Raw genomic sequence first — 18,747 nt, 5'->3', positions numbered from 1 at the left:
ATTGCCTTCCCCCATAATTTAACAAAACTTTTTGTTAAAAAGAAAAGTTACTTGGTTCTTTGAATTCCATAAGACTTGAAAGACTGCTACTGAACCCAGCTTCTGAAACTCTGGGTTACCCCATAGTGGGTCACACAGGGGCTGTGGAAAACTTGACAGTAGTAAGAGGAATTAGTTAGAAAACAAATGCTTAATTAATCTGAAGTTTCTGGCAGTGCTCACCTGTGTTGTATCCTGTGATTTCACTGCAACCTGAGTTTTGAACATAGAATATGTGCACTTTGGCCTGGGCATGCTGTCATGCAACACCAAAGATAGCGCCTGAAACATGTTGGCTTAGATTCAAGACTATTGAATTATAGAGTTCTTACTGCATATACAAACCTTTTTGTTCTTATAGAAAAATAATGGTTTAATTATAGAAAACATATGCTTTTAATATTTTTCTGTCACCATTTCTCATCAGGTGAGTGTCAAATTAGTATTTCTTTGTATTGTATTGTGTTTTAATGACTAATTTTGAAAATTACTATTTGAGTTGCAGACTTTCCATAAAAATGATTAAATGAATTTTGGTTGTAGATTAGAGCAAAATTTCTAAGAATTTGTTCAGTGACCCTAAACATACTTCTGCCATTTTGTGCTATGTAATTATGGGACATGGGGTTCTTGACGTTGATGATTATAAGCAAAAAAGTATCAGTGAACTCTGAAAAACATTGAAGATGTTTTGTGTCCTACAGCGACAAATATTCAGCCAAGATTTAAATCTTTATGTAAAAATAATCAAATATATCTACCACATTAGTATACAAATTTGCTTGTCTTTGGATAAATGAAAATCATATGTCAGAAATTGTTTAAAAGTAAAGCTTGTTATATATTACAGGAAATGTTTGATTTGTATACCTATTTTATATTATTGTATACTTAAGCACACCTCAAATTTCTTAAGCAAAAATAAATTGTACTAGTTACTTTTCTGTTTCTGTAATAAAATATCATGTTCAAAAGCAACTTAAGGAAGAAAGAATTTGTCTTAGGGTTGCAGATGGATGGGGAAGGCATGGCAGCAGGTGGCAGGAGCAGGAGGAAGCTGGCTGATCCCATTTCCCATCCATACAGAGGAAGCAGAGGGCCAGAGAATGAGAGAGTGGTGGGGGGAGAGGGAGAGGGAGAGGGGGGGGGAGGGGGAGTGAGAGAGAGATCAATAAATAAAAAACAGCATAAGAACAATAGCAATGTAGTATCTAGGACATTATAATAATAAGATAAACGGTAGAAAGGTAGAATCATAGAGCACTTGCTGAGGGAGAGAGAGAGAGAGAGAGAGAGAGAGGGAGAGGGAGGGAGGGAGGGAGAGGGAGAGAGAGAGAGAGAGAGAGAAAGGCTATAAAGTGTCAAAGCCTGCCTCCAGTGACATACTTTCTGAATCAAAGCTCTGCCTCCTAAAGGTTCTATAGCCTCCTCAAATAGCACCACCAAAGGGGGAGCAAGTGTTCAGATTCTCAAGCCTATGGGAGGCATTTCTTGTTCAGACCACCACAGAAGTCATGGGTAGAAAAGTTTACTTACTGTATGGTGCATATAGAAGCAGATGTGAGAATACAGTTGTCTTTATGTCAGACATTAAATAGACTTGCAAGATATGTAAAACAGTGCTACAAAACTTAGTATTCCTTTCAAATTTCAAGACTTGTTTTGATGTTTTCCCACATTATTTTATTGTGTAAAAATTTAAATATGTAGAATGTGGAAAATCTTGAAGATATCTAAGCCCCGCACTAAAGATCCTATAATTAACATCATTTTTCTATCTTCTTTAAACCTACTACCTTCCACCTTAGTTTTTGAATGCTAGGGATTTCATTTGAAATATTAGAGACTTTGTCTTAGAAAGGGAGTTTGGAGATATATCTCCTTTAATCTGTTTAAAGAACATAAAAGGGGAAAGCATCCTAGCAGCTGTAAAACTGTATTTCTAATGTTTCTTAAAATTATTACTATAAAGTAATAAATGTAGTTTAATATGGCCAAAAATCAGTCTATGTTATGTGTATCAAGAAAGATCTTGGATACATGTGAGCACCACTAAATGGACTCAGTGCATTATATTACACATATATGATTTTATAAATGCATGTATGTATATGTAGCAATAATAATCAGACAAGAGGACAGGAAATGGAAAGGAAGTCTGGAGATGTGGGAGGAGTTGGTGGGGACTCGCAGGGCTGGAAATAATACAAAGATAATACTCGTAAGAAATTCTGAAAAATAAAAAAATTAAAAATTTTTTAAAAAGAGAAATATCTGGGGACCCTAAACATTTTTGAGAGTTAAAGACCAAAATATGAGACTGCCTTAAATCAAGTAATACAAAAAAGGGGCCCAGATATATTTAATATGATACATTTAATATGAAAATAAAATGTTTTACAGAATAGATGTTGTTTAAAGTTTAGTATGAACCTGTTGAATAGTTATTTTTAACTTCTAGGAAGACACAAATAACTATATAAGAATAGATACTAGAAAGCAGTGATTTTAGCTTTTTAGATAGATAGGACAGTTGCTCTACTTGTAAAGAGTCAAGAACCAAACTCTCTTCTAAATAATGGAGCTAAGCTGTAGAAATTAGAATTTGATGTTATTTAGCCTCACAGACAGAAATGATTTTGAAGTAGTCTTTGTCAATCTTCCTCTGTCCTTTCCTTTTCCTCCTTCTCTCTCCCTCTTCCACCCTTTTTTTGAGGGTCTCACTTTTAGCTCAGCCTAGCCTGTGTAGCCCAGGCCGGCCTTGAACATGCAATTCTCTTGTCTCTGCCTCTTGAATGCTGGGATTATAGGCTTGGCACACCGAGGTCAGCTTGGCTATTTTCTCTTAAAATGGTCTTAGCTTTTGTAACTTGGACTGGAGACATATATAGTATAATAATTTTGTATTTTGAGATATATGCAAATACACTAAATTACAGAGAAATCTTGGCAGTCAGTCTAGTTAATAAGTGTTATAGATCCATATAGATCCATAGCTTATGTTGTTTAACAATTCAACAAAGAGTTAGGATTTTTTTTGTTTGTTTTTACTCTACCAAATTATCAGATTTTGTTTGGGATATTAAGATATTTTGAAAACGTCGATTTTAAAAATTTAAATTAACATAGTGATCATGCTTACAATTCTGAAATAATTGAAAGAGAGATACTTTTTCGTAACAAAAATAAGATAACAATTCTTTTTCCTTTAATTAGCTCATCTTTGTGGAGAAGGATGGAATCATATTGGGGATGCTTGTCTTAGAATCAATTCCAGTAGAGAAAGTTATGACAATGCAAAACTTTATTGCTATAATCTTAGTGGGAATCTTGCCTCTTTAACAACTTCAAAAGAAGTAGAATTCGTACTGGATGAAATACAGAAGTATACACAACAGGTAAACGCTGTATTTATTTGTATTATGGAAGTATGCTCTGAAGATAATTCCTGTAATTCTTAGATACGATTCATACTTTTTGCTTCTTTAAAAAATAAATTATGTTCACGCTAAACCTTAGAAAGAAAAATGGAACTAACTTCAAGAGTGACCTGGCAGGAGATTCCTTTAGTATGTTCATGTTGCACTTTGTTACATATCTCATGATTTACAATAAACTGCTGCATTACCTTACCTGGAAACCATTTCATATGAAAGAATTCTCTTAAAAACATGCAAGGCCAGCCTGGTTCTACACAGTGAGTTCCAGGACAGCTGGGGCTATAGAGAGACCCTGTCTCAAAAACAAAAACATAAACAAAAATACCCCCCCAAACCCCCATGCATTTATGAATTACAACTCTACTGTGTATAGTGTGGCAGAGATGGTTTAGCTTGAGAAGTTTTGAAATAAATACTACCAATTCCTTGCTGTAGAAACACTAAAGGAACATTTCCTTATTGCAGTGGGTGTTTAAGCAGCATAGCAGACATCAGAGGTGAAGATTGTGGAATCTGGATGTGTTCCTTATCTCTTCAGTTTAGTGGCAGGTTAACCCCTCTAGTTCTGTGTTACTCATTTGTGAACTAGGATAATAATCATAGCTGTATTTAGTGTTAATTTGAATAATAAATGATATATTCTATGCAATACATGCATTTTTACATTTATATTCATTTTGTGTATTCTTACCATTGTTATTTCTATTTATGGACCATTATTTTTGTATTTCTGTTTCTATCACTGCTGTTACCACTATTTCCAGGTTTCATTATTTAGAGGAGAAGGCATTAGATAGCTAAATGGTTTTATTTGATGGTTAGTAAAGACACTAATTGTAGAAAAATATTTGCCTGAGTCTAACCCTCCCACCCCCACATACTCTCTCCACCTTCTCTTCTCCCTTCCTCTCACTGTGTTTTGCTGTGAGTCCAGGCTGGCCTTCCTTCCTGTCTGCGGATGCTGGGGTTACAGGCCTGTACCACCACAAATGACCTGCTCTAGTGCTTAAATTGTTCCATGATGAATTATTTAAGTTTTGAGTGGATAGTCAGTTCACTGTTATTTCCTACCCTAGTTTTTAATGAATGTATATATGTCTCCTAAATACCAATGATGAATAATACAATTTTTAATATCTTGTACTGTCTGTAGAGTCAAAGTCCACACTCTCATTAACAAAATTGTTAAATTAATTTTGAATCTCAGCTTTTATAAATATTCACTTATTTTGAAGTGGATCTCACAATAATAATTCCTGGAAATTATAGCAGATTTTTTTTGTGCCTTGTAATAAGATAAAAAAGCATTAATTAAATTTATATTAACGTACAATCCACAAAACCATTGTTATTAACTGTAGTTGTTTTTTCTCCAAAGGATAGATCATTATTTATTTGTTGCACATTTATTGAACACCTTTAGTGTATTTTATAATCTGCCTTATGAGAAAACAGAGATCAAAAGACAGTTTCTGTTCGCAGAGGTTTTAGAGGAGAGAGAGTCGAGTACAATTATATTAAAGTGTGGTTCTTGCAATGATAGATACCCTCAGGGTAACACCTAAAGATAAGAACAACTAAACAGTGTTTTGTATTTATGGAAAGTTCCTGGAGGAATGCCCTAGACAGTGCTTGTGGATTTGAAGTTGGCCAGCACTTGAAGATGTTTGTAAGAATGCTAGAAAAAGCCAACTTTTTTTTTTTTCTTTCTCTTGCTTAAGAACTACCAACTGAATGGCTGGACTGTATGATGTATGTGGTGTCGGATAGGACAGTCTTTTGATTTTTATACTTAAAAAATAATTTTTTAATAAAGTTTTACTTTATTTTAAGCATATGGAACATAGAGAATGTAAGATCTGTTATATTTTTGTGATGTTATGAGCTGCATTCTTTTTTTTTTTGAGACATGTTCTTTCTATAGCCTCAGCTGGTCTGGAACTTTCTATGTAGACCAGGCTGGCCTCGATCTCACAGAGGTCTGCCTGTCTCTGCCTCCAAAGTTGTGGGAGTAAAGACATATGCCACTACATCCAGCTTATTTTTTATATGTAATTGACATTTTACCCTTTAACATGTAAAAATTAATTCAGTCGAATACCTGTCACATAAACAGCCTTTAACTTGCAGATTCACATGTTTCTGAGTTTTGGAAATCACTAGAACTTGGCATTGAAGCTCTTGATTTTTTTCTGTGTTTAACATCAGTTATTTTTAACAAATAGTCTTACAGCAGAACCTTGAACTGTGCTCACTTAGAAAAGTTGTATATTTCAAATATTCTTGTAGCAACTAATTTTCTCTCCTATTATTTTAAATCATAAAGATTGGCTGAATAACTGTTTGGGATGTGGAATAAACTCACATTTGATAGTTTGCTGAGTAGTATGCTGTATCAATGAGAGATGTTTTGTTTTATCAGAAAGAGCTTTTCTCAGAATTTCAAAGTGGAAACTTCAAGGTGACATTCCATTAGGCATATCTTTAATACAAAATGAATTATATTCTGAGTCATTGAGGTTGCATAAACCTAAGATAACCCTTCTTTGACAAATAAAAATGGACAAATTCATGCACTTTGAACAGATATCTAGGGTCAAATGATCACTTACTTATCAGAAATGGTTAATGAAATGTTACAATGATTTATGGTGTACTGCAGTACATTTTCATAATGTAGTAATTTATCTTTCATTTTCAATTGCCCATCTGGCTCATTTACTGAGTAATAGTTACTTTATAAATGTTTTATCACTGGCTTCATTTTTGTTTCCCTTTTTTTCCTCTCAGATTCTTATCATGATGAGTTAGGGAGTAATATTTCATTTTAAATGACTTGTTTTTGCTGTAGATAGTTAGGAATATAGGAAGAATTGCTGTATTATGAAACACATTGTTAATCTGAAATATCTGTGTTAGATTGATTATCTGACTGGTATTATAAAGCAAGTTTAAATATGTTGTAGCTTTTTGATATCAAAATATCTCTCAGAATAAATGTGTGAAATACATGATGATTACAATGTGAAGTAGCATGTATGTTTTTATAATTACAAACACTATTAAATCCTACCTCTGTCTCAGCCTTGTGGCAGATGGTGGAAAATAACCATTTTATTCTAATGATCTTTATTTAGCAAAATTTATTGATTAATTGCGATGTGTACTGCATTCTTATGGCCATTTGGGCTCTATTGTCATAGTGAAAATTCATGAGACACTTTAATTTTTTTTTTTTTGGTCTTTTTCAGACAGGGTCTCCCTGTAGCCCCAGCTGTCCTGGAACTCACTGTATAGACCAGGCTGTCCTTGAACTCACAGAGGTCCGTCTGCCTCTGTCTCCCAAGTGCTGGGATTAAAGGCGTGCACCACCACGTCCAGCCTGAGACACTTTAATTTTATCCAAAAAGTATCTGTTGGGCATTTACTGTATGAAATTCATTATATTTATACACTTATACATTTAAAGGTCTATGACTAAGTTTTAACCTCCCCCCGGGTTCATTTATATAATGTAATTAGAATGAATACTGAATATAAAAGTATTTCTATATTGTTAGTGACTATGATATTAGAAACGTATGTTTCTCTACCTTGATAATGATGGTTTGAAACAATTTTCTGTTATAATAACTGTTGATAGCTAAGTGTCTTAGAAAATGTATTATTATATATATTAAAAGTAGATGTGTCCATATGTCCATAATTAGTGGAACTTGGATTTATAATATATCTTTGCTCTTTCATTTTTTTGTTTTTTGAGAAAGGGTTTTTCTGTAGACCCAGGTAGCCTGGAATTTGCTTTGTAGACTAAACTGGCCTCTATATCACAGAGCTCCACTTGCCTCTACTTCTTTAGTGCTGGGATTAAAGATATGTCTCACCATGCCTAACTGTATCTTTGCTTTTGATTAATGGCTAAAATAAACTATATGAATGCAGAATTGATTTTAATTTCAAGCTAGGTTTGAAACATTAGTAAGAGTATCAAGAGTAGTTATGTGGCCTTTGTCAGCCTCTTTTCTATTTTCCTCGTGATAATCAGTCTTTGTCCATTCCTTGTTCTTCCTGTTAGGAAAGGTGGCTGACATTAGTTTATCTAAAATTGCATATAAGTCTAAGTGTAGCAGTGGAAGTCTGAATGGGAAGTTATTTATTCTGTACTTATGTGAAACCTTGCTATGATGTCTCCGTTAAGAATCCACATTTCATTTATTGATTTTTTTCTGCTTTCATGCATAATGCAGACAATGAACTTATCTGTAGATTCTTATTCCTGTAAATGATTAACCTTTAAGTTTTTAGTAATAGAGCAGTAGCAAAATGTTACATATTTAAATGATTTTGATTCATGAGGAACTTAGGTAAGATACTTATACTCTGATTTTATAGAAGACAGCACCCCCCCCCCAGATGAACAAGGACTAAATAAATCACCTGATCATGTAGCTAAACTCAAAGCCCCGTGCTTCAAAACAGTGTTCAATTCTATATCATTCTTCAGCATAGACTGAAGTTATCAGTTGTAGTAAAAGTGATTCGAAAGGTGGTTCCATATACTTTAAAATATGATTTTTAAGGATAATGAACTGTTTGCTAAGGAATATGATGCACTAGTTTTACACTTGACCTTTTTTAATGCCTATTTCCTATTGTTTACAGAAAGTGTCACCTTGGGTAGGATTACGTAAGATCAATATATCCTACTGGGGATGGGAGGACATGTCTCCTTTTACAAATACAACACTGCAGTGGCTTCCTGGCGAACCAAATGATTCTGGATTCTGTGCATATTTGGAAAGGGCTGCAGTGGCAGGCTTAAAAGCAAATCCTTGCACATCAATGGCAGATGGCCTTGTCTGTGAAAAGCCTGTTGGTAAGTAGTCCAGTAAGTTAGCCTTTCTTTAAAAATATGTTTTAAGCCCACTGCTGACCATCTCCTTCTAGACTGTAGTTTGAAGTAACTTGCACAATTTTTTTTTATGATACTTACTTGCAGGTATTTATTTTTGTCAACATACCCCAGTTATTGATGTCACAGTAACTTGTGAAAATAAAAGTTCTTATATAATCTTTATTTCCTAATTGATAAAGTATTGTTATGAACATGTAGTTATGGTTACAGTATTGCAATAATGTATTCTTAATTTGTTAACCTCTTTTACTTTTATCATAATAATGTTTGAGGGGCTAGAGAGATGGGTCAGCAGTTAAAAACACTTACTGTTATTCTAGAGGACCTGGGCTTGGTTCCTAGCCACCCACACTGAGGCTAGCAACCATCCATAACTCCAGTTTCGGTGGATCTCATGCACACTTTCTTCTGGCCACTGTGTACATTGCATGATACAGGTGCACTTCTTATTGTATATAGGTAAAACATGTGGGCAAGACACTCATACACTCAAAAAAAGAATAATGTTTGAAGGAAAGATTTGTCTTTAAGATTAATGACTAATTGAGACCAATTTTAATCTTTTTACATAGTGGACCTTAACACCCAGGACAGAGTATATGAATTCCAGTGGGGTGGGGGGCAATGGGAGGGTGCTGGTGGGAACAGGCCTGTAAGGATGATTCAGATTGTTTGAGATATTCTGTATGAACTACAAAATTTAATAAAAATAAATAAAAAATTGATATCTAAACAAGTTCTGCTACCAAATGACAAAAAAGTGTTATTATTTTATGTGTATGAGTGTATTGTCTGCATGTAGGTTAAGTGTCCCCCTGTTGTGCAATGCATGTGGAGGTCAGAAGAGGGTGTTAGATTCTCCTGGAACTGGAGTTACAGATGGTTGTTAGCTGCCATGTGAGTGCTGGGAACCAATCCTGGGTCATCTGCAAGAGGAGCCAGTGCTCTTAACCACTGAGCCATCTCTCCAACCCCACCAATTTTAATTTTATACACATGTTATTTTAGTTAAGTAAAAAGAAATATTGTTGTATTTTTGAAATTAATTTTTGTTAAGTGGGTTAGGAAATATTTGAATTCTTTTAATATTTTATTGTGGTTATATGTATTATATGAAATCTTACCATTTTAACCACTTTGTAAGTATTCATTCTGTGGCATTTAGTGTACCCCATTGTTGCCAACCAGCCCTGTTATCCATCTCCAAAACTACTTGGCAAAATTAAAGCTCTAAAAGTGGGGTGTCATGGTGGACCTTTAATCCCAGCTCTCAGGAGGCAGAGGCAGAGGCAGAGGCAGGTAGAGCTCTGTGAGTTCAAGGCCAGCTGGGTCTACATAGCAAATTCCAGGCCAGTTGGGGATACAGGGAGACCCTGTCTCGAAAAGATTAAAAAAACCCAAAACAAATAACAACAACAAACCCCCAAACAAGCAAACAAAAACCCTACTTGTTAAACAATAAAACCTTCCTTATTCTGTATTTCCTTGGCCCCTGCAAAGCACAATTCTGTTGTCTGTAAATTTGACCACTTTAGGTACTTCATGTAGGAGAGTCTTACCACTTTGTACTTTTGTGATCTGCTCGTTCTCTTAGCATAATGTCTTCAAAATTTAACCATCTTGTAGCATGCATCAGAATTTCCTTCATACTTAAGGCTGAAGAATAGTTTAATGTATTTATAGAACACATTTCGTTCATTCATTCATTCATCCATTAGTGGACATGTGGTTTGCTTTTACTTTTTGACTATTGAGGATGTGGGTCTATAGACATCTGTTTGAATATTTGATTTCTTTCCTTTGGGTACATGGTCACAAATGGATTTGTTGAATCATGTAGTAACTGTTTAATCTTTTGAGGAATTGTTAAACTTTTTCCCATAGAGGGTGCATCACTTTACATTCCTATCAGCAGTGCATGGTTTCCACATTTTCAACATCCTTGCCAAGTTTTTGTTTTTGTTTTTGAAAGTGATATCCTAATGGATATGATAACTACTCTATTTTAAAGTAAGTTGTATGTTTTTGCTTATTATATTTGAGACACAGTCACTGATAATGACATTTACTTATATAAAAGCTAAAATATTTGTGGAAAAACTTGTGGCTGGGAAGGTAAATATTGTTGGTGTACATAGTATTGAGCTAATGAAAAAAATGTTGGTTTCAGATTACAGGACTATTTACAGTTTAAAAACTGTACAACTTATACTTTAGAAATAATAAAAAAATCTTAAAAAGGAATTAATAATCTTCAAATTCAGTAATAAATTTAAGTAGTATAGATGTTGTCTTTATTATTACTATTACCTTATGTTATAATTATGCAGTTTTTGCATTTGAAACATTGCTTAAATAGCAAAAGAGACAAAAAGCTTCCATTTGTTTTAAAATAGGGTTAGCAAATAATTGCATTTGTTGATTTATTCTAGTTAGCCCAAATCAAAATGCAAGACCATGCAAAAAGCCATGTTCTCTACGGACCTCGTGCTCCAACTGTACCAGCAATGGCATGGAATGTATGTGGTGCAGCAGTACAAAGCGATGTGTTGACTCTAATGCTTACATAATCTCTTTTCCATATGGACAATGTCTAGAATGGCAGACAGCCACCTGCTCTCGTAAGTATTTATTTAGATGGGAAGAAATTTGAGGAAATTTCAAGAAATGAGAACAAATATTGTCATGGTAATGTTTAAAACCTGTGTGTGCTGTTAGCATCTGAATTGTAGTATATTATCATTTTGAATTCCATGAAGTATTTTGCTCTTACATTAACATTATGCCACTTATGTGTGACACCTGTCCTGAACTCTTGAGTATAGGGTAAAGACAACATAATGCCTCACAACAGGCTTCCCTCTCAGACGGCTTTGGGGCGCTACTGTAAGTACGCCTTAGCACTGTTCTCATGCCTTCTTTTCTCATGGGACTGATATTTATTTATTTTTAAATAATTCATTGAGAATTTCATACATGCATATAAGGTGTTGTGATCAGATCCATGCCCACTCCCTCCCATCCAACTTCTCCCATATCTCCCCATCACTTTTTTTCTGATAACTTCATGTATTTTCTTCTTTTTTATAAACGGGGCTTTTTGCTGCTCTACTATTCCCCCCTCTGAAGAGGTAAACCTGAAATCTTTTAAGGATCAGATAACAACTCCCAAATACTTTCAACATTTTTGGCCTTTGGAATGGAGTATGTTGCTAAGAAGCGCAAGGACATTTTGACTTTTAGCCAAGAAACCAGTTACTTTTCTTTGGGGTCTTTTTACCCTAGCTACCTAGCCAATTCCTACCTCCTATTCTTATCACACCATCTGAAGAGGTTACCCAAATTGCCAATAGGGAATCGGGACACCAACCCTTCTGGCTTCTTCCATGCTGAGCAGGGATGCAGTGTGAGGCAATTGGGGTATCCCTTCAGTGGGTCTATCTAAAAGACTCCTAAACTGCATAACCCTTATCCTGTAAGGGGAAAAGGAATTCCTTAACTGGTGAATAAGAGATGAGAAGGAGAAGTAATGACAAGAATAATTAGCATTACAAATTCTAGACAGGGAACTGGAAAAAAGTCACAACAGGGCAAATTTCAAATATTCATATGAGAGTCCACTGGAATTTCTTGACAATAGCTTCCAAAAGCATCCCTCTATTGGGTTCCTCCTCATTTTTCTTTGTCTGTCAAGGCTGGACTCTAGAGTGATGGATTCAGGATTTGCTTTCAGGCGTTTTGATAGCTGTTGGAGTGGTTAGAATCAGTGTCAGTTCACTCTCAAAGGCTTGTAAATAGGGGAGAGAAAAAATTTAGGTATCATTTTAGAACCATAGCGGGTTATGTCCATTAGCCACAGGTGGGCACTACAGTATTGCAGACCAAGATTTGAAGTCTTACATCTGAGCAGCACATTCTGATTAGGAACAAAATCATCAATGAGAAATAAGTGTCTAAATAACTTTTTATATGGACTTCAGCCTTATGTCTGGGAAGTGTAATCCCTTGAAATCTTAAATATACTGATGACTTTACTCTTTGGTTATATTTTCCTTTTGCATGTTTAAGACCATATGGTTGGCCCAAATAAATCAGTTTATATTTATACTTAAGGTCATTTGAAGATCTGTTCCTCAGGGGTCATATGGGCTTGGGGGGAGCCCCTGATTCTTTTTTTTTAACCAGTTCCATCCATGTGAAGGTAAGTCCAAGATCCTGCTTGACCATGTCTGGCTTCACTTGGAAGCATGGGTGAGATATTTCCTCTGAGTTGACCCTCCTCTGTGTAGACTGGACACTGGTTTAAGTCCACCTGGTGGGGTCTCCATGGCCTCCCTGAACAAGAGGACAGGTGACTCACCACAGTTACAGGACATTTTGAGAGATGTACAGTATCATCTTATTAAAAGGCCATGGAATTTAAAAGGATTTGGTGATAGGATCCACAATGAGAGAGAACATACGTCTTTTATTTTTCTGAGTCTGTGTTAGTTCTCTTAGTATAACAGTTTCTAGATCCATCCATTTACCTGCCAATTTCATTATTTCATCTTTCTTTACTGCTGTATAGAACTCCATTGTGTAAATATACCACATTTTTATTAACCACTCGTCAGTTGAGGGGCACTTAGGTTGCTTCATCTCTTAGCTATTGTGAAAAGAGCAGCAACAAACATGGTTGTACAAGTGTCTCTACAGTAGAATGAGTCCTTTGGGTGTATATGCCAAGAAGTGATATAACCAGGTCATGTAGTAGATTCATTTTTAGTTTCTTTAGAGTTCTCTGCACTGTTTTCCATAGGAGTTGCTTGAGTTTGCAATCCCACCAGAAGTCAATGAGGGTTCCCCTTTCTCCACATTCTTGCAAGCATTTGTTATCATTTTTTCTCTTGATCTTAGTCTGACTGGGGTAAGGTGATACCTTAGGGTGGTTTTAATTTGCATTTCCCTACTTACTAAGGATGTTGAACACTTTTTTAGATGTTTCTTAGCTATCATTGTTTCTTCCTCAGAACTGTTAAGATCTTTAGGCCATCTTTTAATTGGGTCATTTTGGTCTTGATTCTTTGTTTTTTGAGTTCTTTATATATTCTAGATGTTAAACCTCTGTCAGATGTGTCACTGGTGAAGATATTTTCCCATTCTGTGGGTTTTCTCTTCACTTTTTTGATTGTTTATTTTGCTGTACAGAAGCTTTTTAATTTAATGAGGTCCCACCTGTGATTGCTGACCTTAATTCCTGAGCAACTTCTGTCCGATTTAGAAAATCCTTTCCTACACCTATATCTTGTAAGGTAATGCCAATATTTTCTTCTAATAGTTTCAGGGTTTCCAGTTTGACATTGAAGTCTTTGATCCATTTGGAGCTGACTTTTTTGCAAGGTGAAAGATAAGGATCTAGTTTCATTCTTCTATAGGTTAGGATCCAGTTTTGCCAGCACCATTTGTTGAAGATGCTGTCGTTCCTCCATTTTGTGTTCTTGGCACCTTTGTCAAGTATCAGGTGGCTGAAATTGCGTGTACTCCAGTTTGGGTCTTCAGTAATGTTCCATTGATCTGTGTGTCTATTTTTGTGTCAGTATCATGCTGTTTTTATGACCATAGCTCTGTAGTATATTTTGAGATCTGGTATAGTAATCCCCCAGTGTTCCTCTTTGTGCTCAGGGTTATTCTGGCTATCTGGGGACTTTTGTGCTTTAATATGAATTTGAGGATAGTTTTTTAATTCTGTGATGTATGTCATATGGATTTTTTGGGGGGGATTGCATTGAATCTATGTGTTGCTTTTGATAGGTGGTCATTTTCACAATATTAGTTCTTCTAATCCATAAGTTTGGGAGGTACTTTTATCTCCTGGTGTCTTCATCAGTCTCTTTCTTTAAAGATTTAAAATTTTGTTGTAGAGACCTTTAATATCTTTGGTCAGGTTTATTCTGAGATATTTAATTTTTTTGAGGCTATTGTGAATGGGAGTGTTTCCATGTATTCTTTTTCTGATTGCTTGCTATTGGTATATAGAAATAATTTTTATAAATTAATTTTGTAAGTGTTGATCAGTTCCAGGAGTTTTCTGGTGTAATTTTTGGAATCTCTTAGGTATAGGAACATATCATCTGTAAAAAGGGATGATTTGACTTCTTCTTTCCTAATTAGTACTCCTTTAGGTTCCTTCTCTTATTGCTCTAGCAGGAGTTTCAAACACTGTATTGAAAAGGAGTAGAGATAATGGACAGGCATGACTGGTTCCTGACACATATTCCAGGAATACTTTTATTTCTTTCTTAATTTCTTTTCTGACCCATTCATCATTCAGGAGTCTGTTGTTTAATCTCCAGGAGTTATTGTAGTTACCATGGCTTCTTTTGGTGTTTAAGTTAAGCTTTCTTGTGTTATGGTCTGCTAGAATGGATGGAATTATTTCAATATTTTTATATTTGTTAAGGTTTGTTTTGTGCCCCATTATGTGGTCAATTTTTGAGACAGCTCCATGGGGTGCTGAGTAGAAAGTGTATTCTTTGATGCTTGGATGGAATATTTGGAATATATCTGTTAAGGTCTATTTGATATATGTTATCATTTAATTCAGGTGTCTCTCTGTATATTCTTTGTTCGGTTGACCTAATGGATACGGTAGGGTATTGAAGTCCTCTATTATTACTGAGTTGGAGTTAATCTGTGTCTTAAGTCATGTGGTTTTTTTCTTATGAATTTGAATGTACTAGAAATTGGTGCACATATGTGTATGATTGTAATATCTTCTTGGTTAATTGTTCCTTTGATCAGAATGAAGTGATCATCTTTATCTCTTCTTGTTAGTTTTTGTTTAAAATTTATTTTGTCAGATATTAGAATTGCAACCCCTGCTTGTTTCTTAGTGCCATTTGCTTGGAATATTCTTTTCCATCCTTTCATCTTATGGTAGTGCCTGTCCTTGCAAGTCAGATGGGTGGCTCGCAGACAACAAAAGGATGAATTTTGTTTCTTATTCCATTCAACTAGCATTTGTCTTTTGCCTTGGGAGTCCAGTCCATTGATATTTAAAGTTATTATTGAACGATGTGTATCAGTTGCCATTATTTTGATTACTGTTTGCATTTTTTTGTCTAATTTTGTGTTTCCACAATTTTGCTTTCATTTAGTTTCTTTCTGTTGCCCCTGGGGTTTAGTTGTTCCTTTTTCCATTCTTGGCATTGCTTCAAGTATTCTTTGAAGGCCTGGTTTTGTGGACATGTATTCTTTCAGCCTACTTATGTCGTGGAAGATTTTTCTTTCCCATTCAAGTATAATAGACAATTTTGCTGGTTAAAATATTCTGGGCTGGCATCAATGGTCATTTAGAACTGGGAATACTTTGTTCCAGGCTCTTTTGGCTTTAATAGTTTGCATTGATAAGTCAGCTGTAATTCTGATGGGTTTTCCTTTATATGTGCATAGCTGTTTTCTTTTGCAGTTTCGGTATTCTTTCTTTGTTCTGTACATTTAGTGTTTTCACTGTGATAGGCCATGGGGAGTTTCTTTTCAGCTCCTGTCTATTTGGTGTTGTATGTGCTTGTATTTATATGATAATGTTTTTCCTGAAGTTTGGGAAGCTCTCTTCTATAGTCTTGTTTAAGATCTGATCATTACCATTATCCTGAAATTCTTCTCCTCCCTCTATACCTTTGATGCATAGATTTGGTCTTTTCATGGTGTCCCACATATCCTGCATATTCCATTGCTGTGTTTTTTTCATAACCTTTCTTTGTTGGATCCAGTTCTTCAACTTTATCCTCCAGTGTTGGTAATTTGTTTTCTGTTTCATTCATTCATTTGGTGAGACTTTATTCTGTTGTTTCAAATTGGCTTATTGAGGTTTTCATATCCTTCTTTGTTCAGCCTGAGTTTTTTCCATATTTCTGTCTCTTTTGTGAATGCAGTCAGAAGTTTATCCCTATCTTCTTTTAGTTCTTTGATTTGTTTGTGTGTTCCTTAAATTTGTTGAATTCCTTGATCGTGTTTATGATTGCTCTTTTTTTTTTTTTTCTCAATATGGAAACTTTATTAAGTAACCATATCCTGTAAAGACAATGGTGGGAGCAGACAGCAGAGGGCTGATGGGCAGCTGGATCCTTGCACTCAGTACTCCTCCCCTTCTTCAGCCTCTGCTTCCATGGAATCCACGCCCATTTCTTCATAATCCTTCTCTAGAGCGGCCAGGTCCTCCTGAGCCTCCGAGAACTCCCCTCCTCCATGCCCTCCCCCACGTACCAGTGCACAAAGGCTCACTTGGTGTACATGAGGTCAAACTTGTGGTCCAGCCAGGCCCAGGCCTCTGTGATGGCAGTTGTGTTGCTCAGCATGCACATGGCCCGCTGCACCTTGGCCAGGTCTCCTCCCGGGACCACAGTGGGGTGCTGGTAGTTAATACCCACCTTAAATCCAGTTGGGCACCAGTGTACGCTTCATCTTGATGGTAGCAATAGCCGCATTGACATCTTTTGGGACAACTTCACCCCTGTACAATATGCAGCAGGCCATGTATTTGCCATGGTGAGGGTCACGCTTGACCATCTGATTGGCTGGCTTGAAGCAGGCATTGGTGATCTTGGCCACTGAGAGCTGCTCATGGTAGGCCTTCTTGGCTGAGATGACTGGGGCGTAGGTGGCCAGTGGGAAGTGGATTCTAGAGTATGGCACCAGGTTGGTCTGGAATTCTGTCAGGTCCACATTCAGGGCCCCATTCAACCTCAGGGAGGCCGTGATGAAGGACACAATCTGCCTGATCAGGCGATTGAGGTTGGTGTATGTGGGACATTCAATGTCCAGGTTGTGCCTACAGATGTCAAAAATGGCTTCATTATCGGCCATGAAGGCACAGAGTGTTCCAGGGTCGTGTGTGTGGTCAGGATGGAATTGTAGGGCTCTATCATAGCTGCGGAGACTTGAGGGGCTGGGTAAATGGCGAACTCCAGCTTGGACTTCTTGCCATAGTCAACCGAGAGCTGTTCCATGAACAGGGATGCGAATCCCGCATCTGTGCTGCCTCCGAAACTGTGGAAGATGAGGAAGCCCTGCAGTCCTGTGCACAGGTCTGCCAGTTTGTGGGTCTGGTCCAGGTCGAGGTCGACAGTCTCCTTACCAATGGTATAATGACCTCTGGCATAATTACTGGCAGCATCTTCTTTCCCAGTGATCAGCTGCTCTGGGTGGAAAAGTTGCCTGTAGGTCCTCTTGCATACTTCATCCACCACAGTGGGCTCCAGGTACATGAACACTGTTCTGAGAATGTGCTTGCTGCCCCCATCTCACTGAAGAAGGTGTTGAATGGGTCGTCCCGCCTCTGATGGTTTTGTCACTTTGCATCTAACCATCGGGCTGAATACCATGCTCAAGGCAGTACAGCTTCCAGCAGGCATTGCCAGTCTGGACACCTGCCTGCCCCACGTGGATGGAGATACACTTGCTCATGCTGGACTCCTCATGCTACCACTGGATGCTGAGCTCGGTTGGGGAGCCACTGGGTGCTGAGCTCAGTGCCACAATCCACCCTCCCCAGCACCCCGACATCTCCAGGGACTGCGGTGCACATACCGGACCCAGACAGGCTCCTTCCTGGAGGACTGGGGCTCCTGGGGCTGCAGACATGACCCGGGCATTCTGCACCTGGAATCCACGGCCAGAAGCCCTCCCCAAACTCCCTGCAGACCCCAGGGGCAGACAGGACATCAGAGCTCCCCAGGGCAGCAACCTCGCCCTCCCTGAGAGTCCCAGTGCTCACACCGGGAACCGTGGGTGGAGGCATCACCAACCCCAATGCTCATGGGCTCCTGGCAGTCTACAAGGAGCAGTGGGCCTATAGGCCCCGGAGACACAAGCCCGCTAGACGCGTCGCCATGTTTATTCTTTTTTTTTAAAAATTATTTATTTAATAACCACATACTTAGAAGAAGCATTTCATTACAACAACATTGACATATTCAATAACAATTTTCTGGGCTAAGATGCATCTCTTTCAAAATTGGCTGTAAATTTTTAGGTTTACAGTTGGATTATTACAGTACACAATATTGTACTCAGTATAAACCCTATGAGACATAAAATTAAATGAGGTTTTAACCTTTAAAAAGTATCTCCATTTCATTGTTTAAATACAGTTTCATATAGAAAATTTTATTTTTAATGCAATAGACATTAAGATGTTTGCACATGCATATCTAATCTCTATATATCTGATTATTATTAGTCACAGTCAGTTATTTTCTGAGCTCCTTGGCATCTGAGTATGAATATAAAGTTGTCAGGTAAATTTCGATGGTAATGTTTATCACCTCCACTAATTAACATGACATAAATTTCCATGCTTCCTCCTCAAAT

The 18,747-nt window shown here is 36.9% G+C and overlaps 1 protein-coding gene and 1 pseudogene across 3 annotated transcripts in view; one reads left to right on the top strand and one right to left on the bottom strand.

The window, feature by feature from the left end:
* Atrnl1 (attractin like 1) overlaps positions 1 to 18,747 on the top strand; it is a gene marked incomplete at its 5' end in the record, with an annotated part of 630,201 nt that overhangs the window by 68,099 nt on the left and 543,355 nt on the right. For all 3 annotated transcript variants that reach the window (XM_017800920.1, XM_008844317.1, XM_017800921.2), the window contains 3 exon segments: positions 3,256 to 3,437; positions 8,142 to 8,355; positions 10,827 to 11,015. In XM_017800920.1, coding sequence (XP_017656409.1) covers positions 3,256 to 3,437; positions 8,142 to 8,355; positions 10,827 to 11,015 — 585 coding nt within the window.
* On the bottom strand, positions 16,510 to 17,865 carry LOC103743108 (annotated as a pseudogene).

The sequence above is a fragment of the Nannospalax galili genome, unplaced genomic scaffold, assembly GCF_000622305.1.
Source record: "Nannospalax galili isolate Female #2095 unplaced genomic scaffold, S.galili_v1.0 scaffold1362, whole genome shotgun sequence".
NCBI lineage: Eukaryota > Metazoa > Chordata > Mammalia > Rodentia > Spalacidae > Nannospalax > Nannospalax galili.
Note: the sequence above shows the minus strand (reverse complement) of the source record. Positions and strands in the feature narration are given on the sequence as shown.